The sequence below is a fragment of the Varanus komodoensis genome, unplaced genomic scaffold, assembly GCF_004798865.1.
Source record: "Varanus komodoensis strain SLA01 unplaced genomic scaffold, ASM479886v1 scaffold15, whole genome shotgun sequence".
Classification (NCBI taxonomy): Eukaryota; Metazoa; Chordata; class Lepidosauria; order Squamata; family Varanidae; genus Varanus; species Varanus komodoensis.
Window position 1 is genome coordinate 6166749 of NW_025335440.1, and position 18391 is coordinate 6185139.

The 18391-nt window shown below is 50.0% G+C and overlaps 1 protein-coding gene across 2 annotated transcripts in view; it reads left to right on the forward strand.

The window, feature by feature from the left end:
* The first annotated feature begins 1973 nt into the window (after positions 1-1973).
* The window catches only part of ALS2CL (ALS2 C-terminal like), a 45925-nt gene continuing 29507 nt past the window's right edge, over positions 1974-18391 (forward strand). The window contains exons 1-4 of one of the 2 annotated variants that reach the window (XM_044425085.1): positions 1974-2084; positions 11319-11533; positions 12948-13125; positions 13904-13969. In XM_044425085.1, coding sequence (XP_044281020.1) covers positions 11428-11533; positions 12948-13125; positions 13904-13969 — 350 coding nt within the window. In that variant the 5' untranslated portion in view covers positions 1974-2084; positions 11319-11427. The remainder of the gene's footprint in view (positions 2085-11318; positions 11534-12947; positions 13126-13903; positions 13970-18391) is intronic. The other variant, XM_044425086.1, reaches the window with a different exon arrangement.

Consider the following 18391-nt stretch of genomic DNA (forward strand, 5'->3'; position numbering starts at 1 on the left):
CTTCCTTCCTGGCAGCAAGAGCTTTCAAGCTAAAGGGTGTGGATATTTGGGGTCCGTTGGCCCTCCAGTCTCACCCACGTCTCGCTAATTTTTCAAAGACGAAGCTCCAGGGCTCATTGCATGTGGTCCGTTCTCCTTGAGTGGTGCATTGGAAGGTTCCTTCCAGTTTTAGGGGAGACGGGCCCCCTCCCCGTCCTGTCCCTACGATGCACGCTGGGGTCCCGGCAGGGCAGGGCAGGGCAGGGCAGGGCTGCTCTGTCCGAGCTTGCAGGCGAGATGGAGAGGGAAGCCGGCCGAGTCACGGGGAGCAGAAAGAGCCCTTTGTGCAAACCTCTGAGCCTGGGAACGGCCGTGGGCTGCCGTCGCCAAGCCGCATTCTGTCCTCGGGGTGAATGCCCGGTAGCTGCAGCGGGCGCTAAAAGGGTTTTCATTCCTTGGCTCGTGGAGCTTCTTTGACTCACGGCCTTACAGTACGGGCTTTGTCTGGAGCCGCACCGTCCGGTGGGCTGCAAGATCAGCAACGAATTTGCGTGGGGCTGGAATGCCCTGACCAATCTAAAACGAATCCTTTTCTTAATCTGAGTGCTCGTTAGCATTCTGAATACTGGAAGCCCCTCGACTGGGGTGAGTAACACGCCGTCTGCACGCCCCATGCCAACACGCCAGTCCTTGGTGTGGAACCTCCTGACAAACTCGCCACGGCACCAGCAAAATAAACGTCTTGAAATTTGGAACTCACTAGGGCCTACGGAATTCCAAAGTGACTGTGCTGATGCCCACAGTCCTGACTGAATTTCAGGAGCAAATTGTCAGCTTTTTTCCTGCTGCCGCAGCTGAAGTTTGCACGCATCAAGGCAAGAATCAAGTCCTGATCCACTCCAGGTTTTACTGGGAACCTGGAAGGAGCCTCCCCTGGTATCTAATATATTTGGGCCCAGGATTCAGCACCATGGATAGTTCCTTCAGAGTTCAGAGTAAAATCTGGAGCCGATGAATAGTCCCTCTGACCCGGGTTCTGTCAAAGCAAAGAAATGCTTTCGTGGCACCTTCAAAGACTTCCTCACATGCATGAAGCATTTGCCTGAGAGCGTCACCAGAGTGGCCACACAGAAATGTAGTGGAAAGAACCCCGAGTTGCAACAATGGCATTAAAGCACTTTAAAACCAGCTCTGTGCCCGTTCGTGAACAATTTCCTTTTTAGAAAACCACATCGTTATCTCAATTCAGCCAGGATTCTCACTCCCATCATCAGGAAACGAAACTGGACTTCTCAACAAGCTCCGGGGAGCAGATGCACCTTGCAGTTTTCTCCCAAGGTTCCTTCTGTCCTGCCCTCTGGTGAAAACCTTAACAGCCGGATGAAACCATTTTTAAGGTGCAAAAAGCCCTATATGGATGGATGAAAGAAAAAACTGACTTAGCAGCATCTGATAAAAAGAATCGCATTAAGAAGTGTGAGGCTTTTCACGAGGTGCCTGTGAGCAGAGGAAAAACTTGACCTGGTGCTGAAGGGAGGCCATGTCGGCACCGGACTGGGGCCACCCCAAAGAAGGCCTTCCACCCTCTGGCCATCTTCTCCCCCTCCTTTGCCGGAGGCACTCAGAGGTGCTCCGGGCATCCCGGTCCATCCATAGGGGGAGATGCGACACGGAGGTCCCCCTTCTGGAAACGGGTGCCCCGCGCTTTCCCCGGGCAGCTTCGTGAGGCCACAGGTCAAGAGCTCGGCTAGGCTGGAAAATGCAGCCCGGACCTGTGTTTCTCCAGATCCTCTTTTTCAAGCAACCATTCCTCACCTCGCAGCTTTCGTGCATGTGCACCGTACATGTGGCTGGAGAGCACTCCCTGTTTGTAAACGGCAGAGTGAGGTGCCTGACTGGGTGGAACCTCTGAGCTCACCAGCGTTTCGTAACAGCAGCTCTGGCTGGGCAGCGTGTGTCATCCAGGAAGCAGGCCTGGATCCGTACCCAAACAGAAGGGGAAGTCTGGCTGTGGGAGGTGACGAGGTGCCAGTGCAGGAATGCTCGCCCAGAACAGTTCGGATTCCTAGCAGAGGTCACACACACGATGCTGGCTCTGAGATACGGTGAGTTTGGGGGGTCCCATGCCCGCCACATTTTGATTTGTATTTTGTATTTTGATGTGCTCATAGCAGGCTGGGGTTCTCCGTCAGATGCATCTTTCACTGTTGCCAGTGCTGGTGAAAGATGTATTGATCTGTACAAGCTTCTGTGGTTTTTCCTTCTTCTCCGGAATTAGAAACATAGAAACACAGCGAGTCAGAAGGGACCTCCCGGGCCATCTAGTCTGACCCCCGGCTCCAGGTGGCTGCTCTCATGACATGCCTACCCTGTGCATGTCCAGCCTGTCCTTGATCACCCTCACCAATGGGGCCTCAGCCACCTCCTGTGGTAGGAGGACCCCCAGTCAGGACCCCCATTCCACACCCTGGGGGTCCTGACTGTCAGGAAGGGCTTCCTGGCTTCCACATGGAACCTTGGCTCCCTGAGCTTGGCTCCGTTGGAGCGCGTCCTGCCCTCCACTGCAGGGGGAAAAAGGACACGACCCACCTCTGTGTGACTTGCATTGTGGGTCATTATGCATTTGTGATGTTTGCGTGATTGTGTCCATGGGTTTTATGGATCGTGTTGCTTTGCTAGGGATCGCTAGCTTTTTTGTCCAGTGGGCTGTTTCCTGCTATGTTTCTTCCACCATGACCTCCAAGGTAGTTACCTGAGGTGCCCAGGTGGTCTCCCCTCCAAGCAACTGGCCAGAGGAAAACCTGCTTAGCATCAGCTTGGTGCCTGTCTTACCTGCCTTCAGACCATACCTGTGCCTGAACATCATCATCATCATCATCATCATCATCATCACCACTCTTATTATTGCTTTTCACCCCACTGGAGGCAAGGAATCTAAAGTTTCAGCCCTGCTCCTTGGGAAGTAACAGTGTTGTGGATCATGTACAGAGTGGAGCTTGCACTCCACAGAGCAATTTATTTTCATTTCATTTCCATCCTGCCCCATCGCTGAAGCTCTCTGGGCAACGTACAACAACGCATAAAAACAAAACAATAAAATGCAAGAAAAAAAGCAAGCTAGCATTAAAATACATTTAAAATGGGTTTGAAATAGCTAAACCTCTGCACTTCTAGGAGTCGGAGCCACATCGGTTCTTTCTGCTGTTCTTTACTTTATAAAACATGTTTCAAGGCAAAAGGTCTTTCATGTACTCCTGGTTGTGCTGGAATGCAACCAGTTGATGGCAGCTTAAGGGGGAACCTGTCTTAACTTGCCAAGCTTGACCCATACCTTGTAGCGGATTGGGGGTGCACGAAGAGGACGAGACTTGGGGTGCCATGCTTGGCATGTTTCCTGGGAACAAGCCCCATTGCACATGCGTGACTTACTTCTGAGCAGACGCGTCTAGGTTTGGAGTGGAATGTAATCAGCATTTTGTTGCAATTATATCAGGTGGGGTGATCCGTACAGAGCGATGCGAATGGCAGGGCCAAGATCGTGTGGTTCCAATGCACAAAAGTGCGATCTAGTCTGGGGTAACCCAAGTAGACCCACTGAAATGAGTGAGGCTCTGACTAACATCCAACACACCTGGAGAGGCCAGGCTGGTGAAGCGTGGCCCAGCATTATGGAAGAAGGAAGGGGAAATTCTGCAACGGTGCCTTCCCCAGAGCTGCGGTAGGTGCCTTCACCTTCATCCCTGCAGCGGGTGTGTGGTCAGAGCATCCTTCCCCACTGGTGGGGGTGTGAGTTCTCTTGGGGTAATTTGGCCATCTCTCTGCAACTCTGGGATCGACTGGAATATAGTGTGCTCAAAGATCAGAGACAGCTTGCACCAAGGACCTCGCAGGCTCCAGTAGCTGGGCTGACGAGTTGGAAGGTTCATTTCCCCCCACTGCGACACAAGGCTTGCCGCTTGTTCGACAGGCCCTGGGTGGGTTTCTTGTGGAGTCCAAGAACCTTGGATACGAGAGGGTTATGTCAGGCTTCAGTGGTTGAGTCAGAGCTTGTTCTGATTGTGTGTGGACACACGGTGGAATGAGGCAGGAGGAGAATTTCCCATCAGACAGATGGAACTACAGAGCCCGTGTGTCTGTGTGTGTGTTTGCTGGCACCCCTTTCAGATACAACCAAGTTTGGCTTTCAGTCAGTTTTCTCCAGCTTGGTTTGCAGCACTTCCTAGCCCAGAGGTTATCTGGTAGCTCTTTGGAGATTTCTGCTGGATCGACAAAGATTTCTGCTTCTCGTTGACAAAGTTATTCCCACGCCGAAGTCACTGCTGAAACAGAGAGTGCAAGGAGGTAACCCGGCTGCGTAGCTTCTCCTTTGAGAAGACCTACTGAACGGAACGAGCGTGACATTATCACCCACTCCTGCCCCATTCAGTTCAGTGGGTCTACTCGAAGGAGGACTCACATGGCATGCAACTGCAGGCTGAATTATTGTGTGAACCGGTGAAAGCGTTGTGGCTCAGCTCTGGCCCTCCAAACTTGTCCTTGGGCTGAGCTTTCTGTGATTCTACGTGGATGGCTTTTGCACCAGACTGAGGATGATGGGCCAGGAGATCCTAGTGAAAGAAAAAGAAATCCAGAAACAAACCCCCCACTTAGAATGTGCTCCCCAGAGAGGTCCGCCTGGCGCCGTCGTTATTTGTTTTTCGGCGCCAGGTGAAGACCTTTTTATTTAAACGTCATTTTAATTGTTAACAATATTCACTTATTCATCTGGCCAGGACAACTTCTTTCCTTTCCTTTCCTTTTCTTCTTTTCTTTTCTTTTATAACTTTTCTTTTATAACTTCTTTTATATCGTTTATATTTTTTAATATTTATTTATTTTATATTATTAATTTTAATTTTATATTGTTATTTTTGTATTGTATTGTATTTTATTGTGTTGTAAGCTGCCCCGAGGCTTCGGCAAGGGGCGGCATAGAAATGTTCTAATAATAATAATAATAATAATAATAATAATAATAATAATAATAATAGATGAGCCCTCAAGTTTACCCACCCGGTCACAGGGTGAACCTTGCTGTTTGCAAGAGGTTTCCTTCCCTTGCCCGTGGCTACAGATCATCCAAGCTCCATCCAGAGTCTGAGACAAAGGGAGGGCTGCTTTTAGCTTGAATCCCGGCGTCTCTCCCCAAAAGTGACAAAAGGTCAAAAGGTGCTCCCACCTGCTCTCGCCACCACACACAGACACACAAACAGAGGTTTTCTCTCCCTCAAACTGCATCCACTGTGCAGAGAATTCCAGCTTGTCCCTGGATCCGTCAGATCAAGGCCAGCCCTTGCAGGGAGTAAACAGATGCCAAAGGGGTTAGTCATGGGAAAGGAGCGGCCCTGGCAGGCAGGCAAGCGAGCTCTGGAGCAGGAGGGGTGCTTGCTTGCAACCCAGCGGCTTTTCCCATCCCTCCCCAGGGCTGCTGGACTGAAATCCCACCAGGAGGTCCAAGGAAGGGATTTGTGGAGCAGGCCCCTGGGAGGGTACCATCTCGGGGAAGGATGCGGGGGAGACCCCGGTGCTGGCTTGAAGCACCGTGAAAGCTAGCCTGCATGGACCGTGTTGGCACTTTGCAGCCACTCTGGGCAATTTTTTTTCTTTTTGCTTGGCCCCCATGGAATGCTTGGGGGTGTGTGTATGTGTGTGTGCTTCCATGGGGTCCATAAGGGTCTCCTGCAAACCCTCTGCTAAATCATGGAAGCATAGAAACTGAGCGAGTCAGAAGGGGCCTCATGGGCCATCTAGTCTGACCCCTGGCTCCAGCCGGCTCCGCTCATGACATGCCCGCCATGTGCAAGTCTAGAATCCACACAGCTTCTGTGGTTTGGTGCAGAGAGAGCTGGACGGGGGACTCGGAGATCTGGGTTCTAGTCCACCTTCATCCATCAGACTCCCTGGGTGCCTCTGTTCCCACTCCATCTCACCTACCTTGCAGGGTTGTTGTTGTGAGGATAAAATGAAGCTATGCCGGCTGCCCTGGGTCCTTCACCAGAGGAGCAAAAGCAGGATAGAAATGCAATATTAGAATAATAAAAAGATTAAGAATAATTACTTCATTAGCATGATTGTGCAGTACATTGGAATAAGAATTCTGACTTCTTGTTGCACCGTCAGGAGGGAAATTAGGGCTCTTAGTTCCTAAAATGTAGAGTGTTTGGGGGCAGGGGTTACCCTTTCAGGGAAGCTCTGGATAAGTGCTAAGACACTTTGTGGATGCTCAGAGTTATTGCTCTTTCTTATTTTTCATGGGCAAGGGATAGGGCTGGTACTCGAAATGGGTTCTGGGTTTGAATCCTGACTCACATTTTAGGATTTGGCCAAACTAGACCAGCCTGGCAGGAAGACTGAATTAACTTGTTGATTTAGTTCTCATTCTCTCTCCCTCTCTCTCTCTCAGTGCAACCGGCTTGCCCTTAAAATGCTAGGAGGTTCTTGGCTTTATCTTGCAGTTTGGTCAAATTAACGGCAATGAATTCAAATAAATCAGTTTGGAATAATTTAGGGAAGGACATTTGGATTAAATCCAGACATTTTCGTATTGATTAGCCTGTTGACTAAAACTGGCTGTGAATCTGGAGACCCAGGAGTTGGCTACCTCATGCCCCAACTGTCCCAGACTACAACCCCCATCAGCTCCGGCCGGCATGGCCAGTGCCCAGGTGCAGTGGAAGTTTCAGTCCAATAACACCTGAAGCACGTCAGGTTACTTATTTCTTCCTGAAGCTGTGAGACTGTTGCTTGCTCCAGCCCAGGATCTACAAGTGGGACTTCATAACCCTACCTTGCAGGGTTGTTGTGAAGCTTGTAGGGAGATTGTGAACAGAAAGCACTTGCAAGCTCCCTGCATTTAATGTTTAAGGGTTTATCTTCACAGGAAATGGAAGGTCATGTGGTCATAAGGAGGTACAGTAAGCCCAGCTTTACCTGTGGCGTTCCCTCTCTTGGCAATTCATAAAATTTATTATGTTCTATTGTATTTCAATGTATTTTATTGTGTTGTAAGCCGCCCTGAGGCTTCGGCAAGGGGCGGCATAGAAATGTTATAATAATAATAATAATAATAATAATAATAATAATAATAATAACAGCTTTGTTTGAATCTTACTCAAAGTTCAGCTCATACAATAAACCCGACTTAACAAAGTTAAGAATGCCCAGCTGACATTCTGAGAGTGGACAGAACACGTTGGCACTTTCGGTGTTGGCCTTGTCTCTGTGGAACTCCCTCCTACATGATCTCATCTGGTACTGTTTGAAATCCCATTGAAATCCCATTTATTTAAAACTGCTTTAAATTGGAGAGGCTGAGCTTGTTTTCTGAGTTTTAGGGTACATTCCTATCATGCTTAAGGAGAAGAAAGGCCTACAAGTTCTAGCATGTCCCAGGTGTTGTAGTTTTCTTTCTGTCTACTTGCCCAGGATTATGCCCTTATTGGCAGTATGGTGTAGTGGTTAAAGGTGCTGGAGTGGGGACTCAGCCATGAAGTTCATTGGATAAGTTAGGGCCAGCTGTGGTCTCTCAACCTCACCAACCTCACAGGGTTGTTGTGTGGATCAATGAAGCAGAGGAGAACTTCCTGTCACCTCGGGTTCCTTGCGAAAAGAAGAAAAGCAGGGTGGGAGCATCATTCAAGGCTCATAAAACCGTATGAATATCCCCACTGTTGTTAAATTAGGTTTCTCACATGGTTTTAACTAGCTCCAGAGGAGCTTATTGCTAGCTCGGGAAATGCTTTAAATAGCCGTTTTAAGGGACCATGTTTTATTGAAGTTCTATTTTTTAAGCATCTTTTTATGCAAAGCTCCATGTGGAAATTCTCTCGTTTCATTCCCCTCACCAAAAAAACCAAACCAAACTGGGATAGGAAAAGATAAGTGAAATGACTTGCTATGAAAATTCCCCATTTTGTGCAAGGACCGTTCGCGTACAGGATTTGGCCACATTACAAGAACTGGTGTTCGCATTTCCGATTATGACATGCCCCGCTGTGTTTGACTTCCTGCAAGCAACCCTGGCGTTCGTTAACCGGCTTATTACCTGTTGGGCCTTGGAGGCTGCCTTTCTCGAATCCCTCAACAGAGAAGTTTTCTCTGTGTGTTTCCCGGCAGGAAAGGTCAAATCCATCATCTTCTACCTGCTGCATTTTTGTTAATGGTTCAGCTGTTCGCCCTGCCAGGAAAAAGGGGGGGAAATGGGCCTTTTGCTGGTGAGAATTTGCAAAACTCTCATTTTTTTCCTGTTAGGCTTGGCTTTGTTCACCACAGAAAACTTCCCAATAGACTCTTGGTGGTGCAACGGCAGTTAAAGACTCTGCAGCCAGGGACTGCCGAAACTCCCTGCTTCCTGTGTTATTCCTCTCTGGCTGGAGAACCTTTTTCCCTTCTGGAAACTGGGCAGTGAGCCTTCCCAGTTTTCAACAGACTGGTTTGCAACATTAAAAAGCCAGAACATGTGTATGTTTAAGCAAAATGGCGGCAGATGATTGTCACCAAACAGTACAGGTAAAGGTTGGCAGGCTGGACTTTGAGCAACATGGACCAGGAGCCTTCCTAGCCTCTGAAACACCCTTCTGAGTGTTTTCAGTTTTTATTTTTCTGCATTTCTTTATTATGCAGATTGGATATGATGGATACAGGGTATATTTAGAGTGCATGGTATGGAATTGTTAAAACTGAGTCATGCATTGGTTTTAAATCTCCATGAAGTCCACATCTCCCGGTGCTTTTGGGAGTAGTTTGGTCAGAATGCCTGAGGCTGAATTAGGTCAGAGAAAGTCCCGTATTGGTTGGTTGGTGGATTGATATTTCTAGCCTGCCTTTTTCATGCCAAAAGATCTACAGCAGCTTCCATAATTCTCCTCCACCTCTCCATCTTATCCTCACAACAACAGCCTTGTGAGGTAGGTTGGACTGAAAGCCTGTAACTGGCCCAAAGTCACCCAGGGAACTCCATGGCTGAGCGGGGACTCGAACCCAGATTTCCAGAGTCCCAGTCCTGCTTTCTTAACCATGACATCACACTGGTTTTCCGTAGAGGAGGAGAACAGGGACGTTGCCCTAATTCCTAATTACAGCTAATTCCTGGACCACAGGCTGAGAAGGTCATAAGAGCAGAAGGAAAATCCTGCTGGATCAGACCAAGAGCCATCTCGTCCCGCATCCCACTCGGCGGTCCTCAGGAATCTCCATCTATGGATGACCTTCTCCTCCAAGAATCTCCAATCCCGTTGAAACCCACCCAGATTCGTGGCCACCAAGGCATCTTGTGGAAGTCAGACCCATCGCCTGGCCCCGTGCTGTGTGAAGAAGGCCTTTCTTGTCCCAAACCTTCCACCCACCATCTTTTTTTAAAAAAAAAAGAGTTTTATTTGAAATTAAAATCCTAAAAGAAACAAAAAGAAAACTACAAACAACATCCATCATCAAAAACATCGAGCCCGCTGGGTCAGCCCCCACACCCTTCTTTTTCCATTTATGATAACTTAAACACATATTTAAATCTAAGTCAAGTCCCATTTCTCTAGCCAATAATAAAAAGAGTCCCAAGTTTGATAGAAGTCAGTATCTTCTTTCTCCTTCAGTGATAAAGTCAATCAATCCATTTCTGCAAAGTCCAGAATCTTTTTTAGAATCAGTTCATCGGTGGGTAGTTCCTCACTTTTCCAGGGTTGAGCGATACCCACCATCTTCACGGGATGACCTTTCTGGGTTCTAGTATGATGAAGGGGAGGAAAAAGTCTTCCCTATCAGGATAAAGTATCTCACACTTTTATAGAAATGCTAGTAATGATTTCCAGATTTTCCCTTGTACATGTAAATTTTGCAAATGCATAGAAATCTATGGCATCTCTAAGCCGCGTTTTTGGTGCTGCCAATGTGGCCAACCTGGAACTAAAAGACCTTTTGAAGAGCTTTTTGGTCTGCTAGTATTCTCCGTATTTCCCAGAGAGCTGGAACAATCAGCTTTCTGAGCCACGATCACAATTCTCTTCCTTAAAAGTGGGTAGGGATCTGGCACAGTTGACTGAACAATGAAGTTCCTGGAAGACAGAGCTGGTACTTCTTCTTTTTAAACTCTTGTGCCAAGAATTGGTTTCATCCTGTATTACAATAGCGGGCTTTATTCTCCAAGTGCCCGGCCTTTGTGGAGCCAAATTGGCAGTAACCACATACGATGTAGAAGGAAGTTCTTGGCGGACCACCAGGTATTTTGAAAATACAATAGACCTTGTGGATTGTGCACTGGTTAACTGTTGGGCTGGGAGATGGAAATCTAGAGGGAAAGGATAATGGGATGGGGTGGCTGGGAGAGGCAAGATGGGGTAGTGATGTCCTGGGACACAGGGGCCCTGGGTTCCAGTCCCCACTCAGCCCTGGAGCTTACTGGGTGACTTTGGGCCAGTCGCTGCCTCTCTGCTTAGCCTACCTCACAGGGCTGTCGCGCAGATAAGAGTGCAAGGAGCTTCTTCTAGGTGAAAATAAATTTTAGGCAGCACTGCAGATTGCTGGGACAAAGAAACACTTTCCCTCATGTTTTGAAAACCTAAAACCAAACCGGTGTTTGCATTTGTCTGTAGCACTGCTCGAAATATCCAAGAAGTAGAGAACTTGGGAAGCAGAGAACAGAAATAGCAAGTAATTCACTGGGATTTACCAAGGCTGGAGAACAATTATTGTCAGTTGACATCAAGGTGGGTGATGTGGCCTAGTGGTCAGAGGGCAGGTGCATTTTCTAAGAGGTTTTTGTGCTTTTGTGCTTGTAAAAGTATCTTTGGAAATGAGGGGAAATTTTAGAAGCACTAATTCTCCCCTGAGCACACCATCGCTCTTATGAGTGGGCAGGAACAACAGCCATCACCTCAGGGATCAACGTGTCCACTGTTAAGTCCCTCCTTTATGTTCTTCACCATGGCGAACCTTCATATTGGCTGGGTTCACACAACAAACAACCTGCGTGGTCCCCATTGCGTTTGGAGGGTTGCCTTGATGTGCCTGACAGATGATCCAATGGTTTCTATGCTCGTGTGATTTCCACTGTTCTCCATAGTCCTCCCTCTGCTGGTTTGTATCCCATCAGCCACCACACCTGAAACCCAATCCCATGCTGGACGGCTAGAGCAGCTCCTAAAACAGCTGCTGCTCTTTCCCGGGGAATCTATGGTGGCGGCTTATCAGGGCCGTGGAAACCACGATGCTGGGTACAGACAGACAGAGAAACCACGGTGAAGTGTGGAAACCCTGCAGCAGACCGTGGTTTCTTATGGTGGTTTCTAAAAACCAAACGTATCATGCAGAAATAGCACGGCACGGTTCGTTCGCCCACCAGGACAGGATATTCTGCCTAAGGAACCTCCGTGGCACCTTCTGCTGCTGAGTGGATGCTTCTCTACCCTGCCGTAGGACATGGGCATCGCAGAAGTGGCTTCCCTGCTTCTGAGAACAGAAGAGACATTCTCCGCCCGTCTTGCGCGGATCAACAGCGTCGTCCTCAAGCCCCTCCTCCAGTCAGGTGAGAATGGGCCCCCAGCAATGGCAAGCTTTCTGGCTTTGAAACAGTGCCTTTGCCAATATCTTGATATTCCCCAGCCCCTTTAAACTACCTTACGGTTTCATGAGATGTTTATTTCTCCACCTGCCATTTCGATGGGTTGGGTCTATGTGTGTTCTTCTCTGAGCTCCATTTTTAAAATCATTTGGGATGCAATCCTTTTGCAAAGACTGGAAATCCTAGGAATTGGATGGCCTGTGAGGGCCACCCTGTGCCGGGCGAGAGACACGAGGGAGGCTGTCTTGGCCACTCCACCACCTGCCACTCCGCCTTGTCCTAGAAAGGCTTTTCGGCCCGTCCAGCATTTTGGAGAAGGAAGCTTGTGAGAGGTTTTGAAGGCACGCGCCCTCCCTCTCCAGTCCCCTTCCCTTTCTGCTCACTACAGAGCTGCAATTCCCAGCTCCGGGGTCAGAGTGCTGAGTTTTCAGGGTATCCTCTGACCCCCCAGTCTTTCTAGGTGTCATGAGCTGCATTTTCCTCCTTTCACACACTCATGCCAGCAGACCATTTCTTTGTGAAAGCTCTTTATTCTCCAAAATATATCCAGTAAGCATCATCACCACAGAAGGCGTCTCTGAGCATGCACACAGCGGCTCGTTGAACCCAGTCGAGTGACTACTTCCAGGAACCCTCCTTCTGAGTCTGTCTGGGCTCCATCCCTCTGGGAGGGTCCTTCTGGAAGCAAGCATACCTTTTCCCCATCGGCCAACCCTCCAGTTGGCTAGCCCTCCTCTCCCAACGCTGTGCCATGGGGTCAAGAGTCATTCCGGCTTCATCTGGCTCTGAGGACCCCTCTCCCAGGCGCCCTCCCAACAGAGGTACATCTTGGTTACTCCCAGAGCATGCCTTGGCCCCTGGAGAGAAGCACCTCCAGGCATCTCCAACCTGGAAGCCCCAAATTCCCAGGCCTCTCCGCCTCCCCCGCTCTTTCCTCTGACTCAGATCAGCATGGCCTGGGGGCACAGGCCAAGGGCGACTGCCCCTCTCTTTCCCGGCACTGGGGGCCACAGGATCGCTCCCCTAAGAGTGCACAGATGCGTCTGTGTGCAAAGATCGCACTGCTGCTCGGGGCTTTTCCACCACACGGTTCTTCCAACCTTCGTAAGCCACCCAGAGACCTTCTGCGCTAGGGCAGGCCTGCAACCTACTTCTTCGTCCAAGTCCTCAATCCAGTGCCTGGACTGTGGTGGACAGTCAGCTGGCCGGGGATGATGGGCATTGCAGGAAACCATGAGAAAGCCATTCCAAGCGGTGGGTCAGCATACTCTCTGCGACCCAACGGCATGCCCAGCCAGGGACCATCCAAAACAGCCCCCGAAGGCCCGTTCTCTTCCCCCTCCTCCCCCTGCTCTGACTCCCATTCCCATCTCTTAAGGCTCCTTTGAGAATAAGAAGCTTTTCTTACGGCTGAACGACCACTTCCAAGCTCTCTGGGACTTGATAGAGGAGAGCTGGAGAACGCTGAAGCAGCATCTTGGCACGCCGGAGTTTACCAGCCCCCGGGATATCTACTTGCTCTCGAAAGCTGACTTGTTCCTGGACACCTACATACAGTGAGTACCAGGGCAGCCCTAGTCTTTCAGGGGGGTACGGTGCTCGCTTCAGCCTCTGGGCCTCACTCTGTTCTGTACTTCTAAGCAGAATGCCGCTCCTTGCCACAATCTATCTGGACAAAGCAATCAAGATCTGGGGCCTGCCTCTGATTGCCACCTTCAAGGAAAACCTCGGGTGGCAGCCAGAAGAAGAAGGGTCTTTTCAGTGGTGGTCCCACTTCTGGAATCAACTTCCAACTGAGGCCCACCTGGCATCAATCTTACTATCCTTTCGGTGCCAGGTGAAGACTGTCCTTTACTGCAGGACATTTAATTAGTTTACGGGCCCTTTGTTAGCTGCTTAAACAGGTCTTTTGATTTAACTTGTACAGGCTATTGGATCTTTTTTTATGCATTATAATTTGGCTTGAAATGTTTGCATGGGAATCCTTGGACGATGTTTTTCATGCTGCTTGTGTTTTCATGTGCTGTTGTAAACCACTCGGAGAGCTTTGGCTATCGGGCAGGTTATAAAATAAATAAATAAAAATAGCAGCCACTCTGCCTTAGGAGAGATGTTTCAAATTTGGCAGGGAGGGTCACACTAGTCTGGAATTTATCAGGAAATCAGCGGTCAAGGAAGTTGGAGCAGGGGGGGATACTAGAAAGGGACCCAACTTTCTGGGGGATCCCAAAGGGCCAGGTTAGGACACCGGGAAGTCAAACTCGACCTGATTATCCGTACACAAGATTTAGGTGCGCAGCTTAACATTTGTCTTTTGTGCTTGTTGCTCAACAGGTACTTTTCCGCTTTTGCAAGCTGTGTTGCCGTCCACGTCTTTGAACATGCGGCCAGAAATAAAAGGTGAGCCCTGGGAAGGACTGAGCGAGCGGCGTTGGGGCTGTTGGATGCAGCGGCTGTTGCTCCCATCAGCTTCGCTGCCCCAGGTTCTCTTTGGCGAGGAACTGGAGAGGAGGAATGATCTTCTAGGGTGCGGTGGCAGGGAGAGGCTGCCAGAAAGTGCCGCTTGATCTGCTGCTCTGAAAGAGCTTCCAGAATTAGGTGTGATTTGGGGAAATAGAAGTCTCTTGTAAAATAATATAACAAACAAGGCTTTGGTTCAGTGAGAGGGGAGAAGAAATCTTTTTATACCTTGACCCCATATTCTGAAATGGAAGAATCCAGCTGACGTGTGGGAATGGTTTGTGATGCAGACTGGAGGATGCCTCTGGATGTTTAGACCTTTCTAAAAATACAGAATTACATTGCATTTCTCTTCTGCCTTTTTTCCTCTTGCAAGAAACCCAAAGCAGCTTATTTATTTATTTGCTTATTTAAAGCTTCTATAAACCGACCCTCTGTTAGCATCTCGGGAGAGTTTACAACAAACAAGTAAATAGAAATTAAAATAGCACAGCGTGCAGTATAAAACACATTAAAACCAATGAAATGTTAAAAGAATGGGAAAATAAAAAGGGTTTGGCCTGGTGCTGAAAAATAAAAATGTTGGCACCAGGCAAACCTCTCTGGGGAGCATATAGAAACATAGAAACATAGAAACAGAGTGAGTCAGAAGGAGCCATCTGGTCTGACCCCCGGCTCCAGCTGGGTCCACTCACAACATGCCCACCATGCGCATGTCCAGCCTGTCTTTGAACACCCTCACCGGTGGGGCCACAACCACCTCCCGGGGAAGCCCATTCCACACCCTCGGGGTCCTAACTGTCAGGAAGTGCTTCCTGGCATCCCACTTGAACCTTGGTTCCCTGAGCTTGCCTCCGCTGGAGCGCTTCCTGCCTTCCTCTGCAGGGGAGAACAGGTCTCTTCCCACCTCCATGTGACACCCCCTCACATACCTGGATGTCGCCAACAGATCCCCTCTGAGTATCCTCTTCTCCAGGCTGAAGAGGCCCAGTTCCCTCAGTCTCTCCTCATACAGCGCCCCCTGCAAATCGGCCACCAACCTTGTGGCCCTTCGCTGCACTGACTCCAACCTGGCTATATCCTTTCTGTAATGAGGGGCCCAAAACTGAGCACAATACTCCAGTTGCGGGCGCACTAGAGCCGTGTAGAGTGGTAGTAATACCTCTCTTGATCTGGAAGCCACACTTCTGGCTATGCAACCAAGGGTGGCGTTCGCTCTCTTGACCACCGCATCACATGGCTGGTTCATGTTCAGCCTGCAGTCGACCAGCACCCCGAGGTCCCTTTCACAAGTGCTACTCTCCAGCCACTTGTCCCCTAACCTGTACTTATGACCCCCATTCCTGTGCCCCAAGTGCAAGATCTTGCACTTCTCCACATGGAACGCCATCCTGTTGTCTCCTGCCCACTTCCATAGTCTGTCCAGATCCTTTTGGATCTGGAGTACCTGCTCCTCAGTTGTGGCCACGGCCCCCGTTTGAGTCTCGTCTGCGAATTTGACTGGCAGACTGTTCGCCCCTCCTTCTATTCCATAATTGGGGTGCAACCACAGAGAAGGTAGCCACCCTCCTAATCTTTTTATGCAACCCACTTCCTCCTCCTCCTCTCCATTATACCCTCACAACAACCCTGGAAGGTAGGTTAGGCTGAGGACACTGGATGACCCAAAGTCACCCACAGAGCATCACGGCCAAGTGGGGACTAGAACACTGATCTCCCAGGTCCCCAGTCCAACCTCTAACCACTATGCAACCCTGCCTATCTTAAACCCTCACGTCTCCAACATTCTGCATCTAAGTGGCACCATGAAGACATGGGACATCACACCCCGGCTGGGTTTGTGTGATTGTTGTGTGATTGTGTGAGAACAACGCAGAATGGGCATCGGTCAGGTGGGGCGGGATGACCCATGGTTTATCTCCATGAAGCATGACTCCGTGGCCCCTCTCCTGCTCCCCTCGCGTTCCAAAACCCGAGGCGATCCTTCGACATGCAGCTTTCTTATTGAAGCCCTGCAGTCGGCAGGTCGGTTTGCCTCTGAACAACCTTTGGCCAAGCTGGAGGAGGAGGCCCGGGGCACAGGAAGAGCTGCGTCCCACGGGGAGCATCCCTCCGGTCCCCCCCTTCCACGCCGGCCACTGGATGCTCCCTCCGGGGGCCTCTTGCAGGGAAAGCCGGGCGGCCGGCGAGCGTGACGGAGCCCCCCGTGCCTCCGCGCTGGGCCAAGGCCTGGGTCTCACGCCTGGCCCTGCTCCCCTGCCAGGAGCCTCCCGGCTCTTCTGCAACAGACCGAGAAACTTCACCGGGCAGCTTGGAGGGGCCCCAACGGGCTCAGCCCCCGCTGGCTCCTGCCCCACACTTCATGGGTGAGCGGCCGGCCCCTCTCCCCCGGAGGCAGGATTCTGCAAGGCCGGCCCGTGGAATCCGCTGGCCGAGCTGCAGAGGGTCCTGGGCGGAGGTGCCCTGCCATTACCTTCCTCAGTCTCATCCTTCTCGCTGCTGCCGTCGTAAAAATAGATGTGCTGGGTGGTGACCTCCAGACGGCCCAGGATCACGGCCATGATGGTGATCAGCTCGCAGTCCTCCGAGATCACCAGCTTCTCCCGCTGGCTTTGCTCTTTGGGCTCCACGCTGGAAGGAACCGGAAGCTGAGTGGGCGCTGCCCAGGGTGCCGCGGGTCCAGCTGACGCCAGGAGCCCAGGCCGGGTCCCGCTGGGCCGGCAAGTGGCCACCCAAGGGAAGCTCCCCCTTCCGGGAGGCTGGAAGCACTCACTGGCTATCCAGGAAGGAGAGGTCCTCTTCAGCCAGCTGGTCGTCCTGCAGCTCGCTGACCTTCGCTTCTCTGGCCACGGCCAAGGGGAGCGGCTCGGCCGGGTGGTGCAAATGGTCAGCGCCTGGAAGGGGGCGGGAGCCAAGGCTGGGTCAGCCCCGGGCACCGGCCGGAGGGACAAGCACGCGATCCGAGGGAACGGGCAGCTGGGGGGGAAGCGCCACCCTGGAGTGGCAGCCGTCTCCCCAGGAATCCTGGCTTCGGGGAAGGGATGGAGATGCTGCATATCCGCAGGGAAAGCAGAAAAGCACTCTGCACACAGGCAGAGTGATCCGGGCCAGAGCGTGGGGCTGTGACACCGATTCCCAAGTGCGGGAGAGGCACCTTGCCGGAACAACGCCAGCCATGGGCAGCCGGAAGGCTGGGAATTCAGCCCCACAGGGCCCTGCAGCTGGAGGGGCAAGGTTCGGGAAGCTACCACGGCCGGCCCTCTACCTGCCCTCCCTGTATTTAAGCGATCATCCAGCAGAAAGGTTGGCTAGAAGCAGGGCCTTTCTGACCTAAAATCTTCCCTGTCATTTTTTCTATGGACGTGTAAATGCCTACGGACTTTTGAGCTAAGCCCAAGTCTGTTTGGTGCATTTTTCAAGAAACCCATAAACGGATTCTGGTTAAGGCACTATGTTGTAATCCGCTCTCTGCTCATTTTTACTGGGACTCTAAACACATAAACCCAGTTCCTAGAATGGTGGCAATTGAAGGGTCAGAAAATTGTGAATTTGTATATTCAGAGAGAAGCAGGCTCCCCCCCCCCCCCGATCCTCGCCACAGCAATTGTCCATAATGCAGCCTTTCCTCTTAGTCCCGACATATAATTAAATTCCTCTGAAGATTCTGTTGTGTACTCCAGATTAAAGCAACTGGAGAACCTGGACTAGGAGAACTTGGGAGGTCCAAACTTAATAATAATAATAATAATAATAATAATAATAATAATAATAATAATAGGCTCCGATCCCAAGAAACAAAACCTTGTTCTCTTCTTTATCTACTCAGTGAAAGTAGAACATTACCAAACTTTAGCATTGATAAAAAGATTATTCATAAATGTAGAACCTGTAATAAGTTTACAAAAGAATGGAATTAATGAAGACGTTCACACAGAACATTCACAGGGGAATCATAGCTATGTTATAGAATTACACCATATACGAAGCCAGACCAGTTTATTTCTACCTTTTTTGGATGCAAACTTATCAATTCTGTCATTCAAATCAGTATCTCACAGTTTATCATTTTCTGTGCAAGGAATGTTTAATTCTTGGGATGTTGTTGACCATGGATCAGTCTTTATCCTTTTTAGTCTAGAAAATGGTATTTCATCTAGGCACATCCCTGATTTATTTATTTATTTATTTATGGATTTATATCCTGCCTTTTTCCTACAAAGGGCTCAAGGCAGCTTACATCATTCTCCTCCTCTATCTTATCCCCACAACAACAACCCTGTGAGGTAGGCTGGGCTGAGAGTCTGTGACTGGCCCAAAGTCACCCAGTTGGCTCCATGGCTGAGGGGGGACTCGAACCCGGAT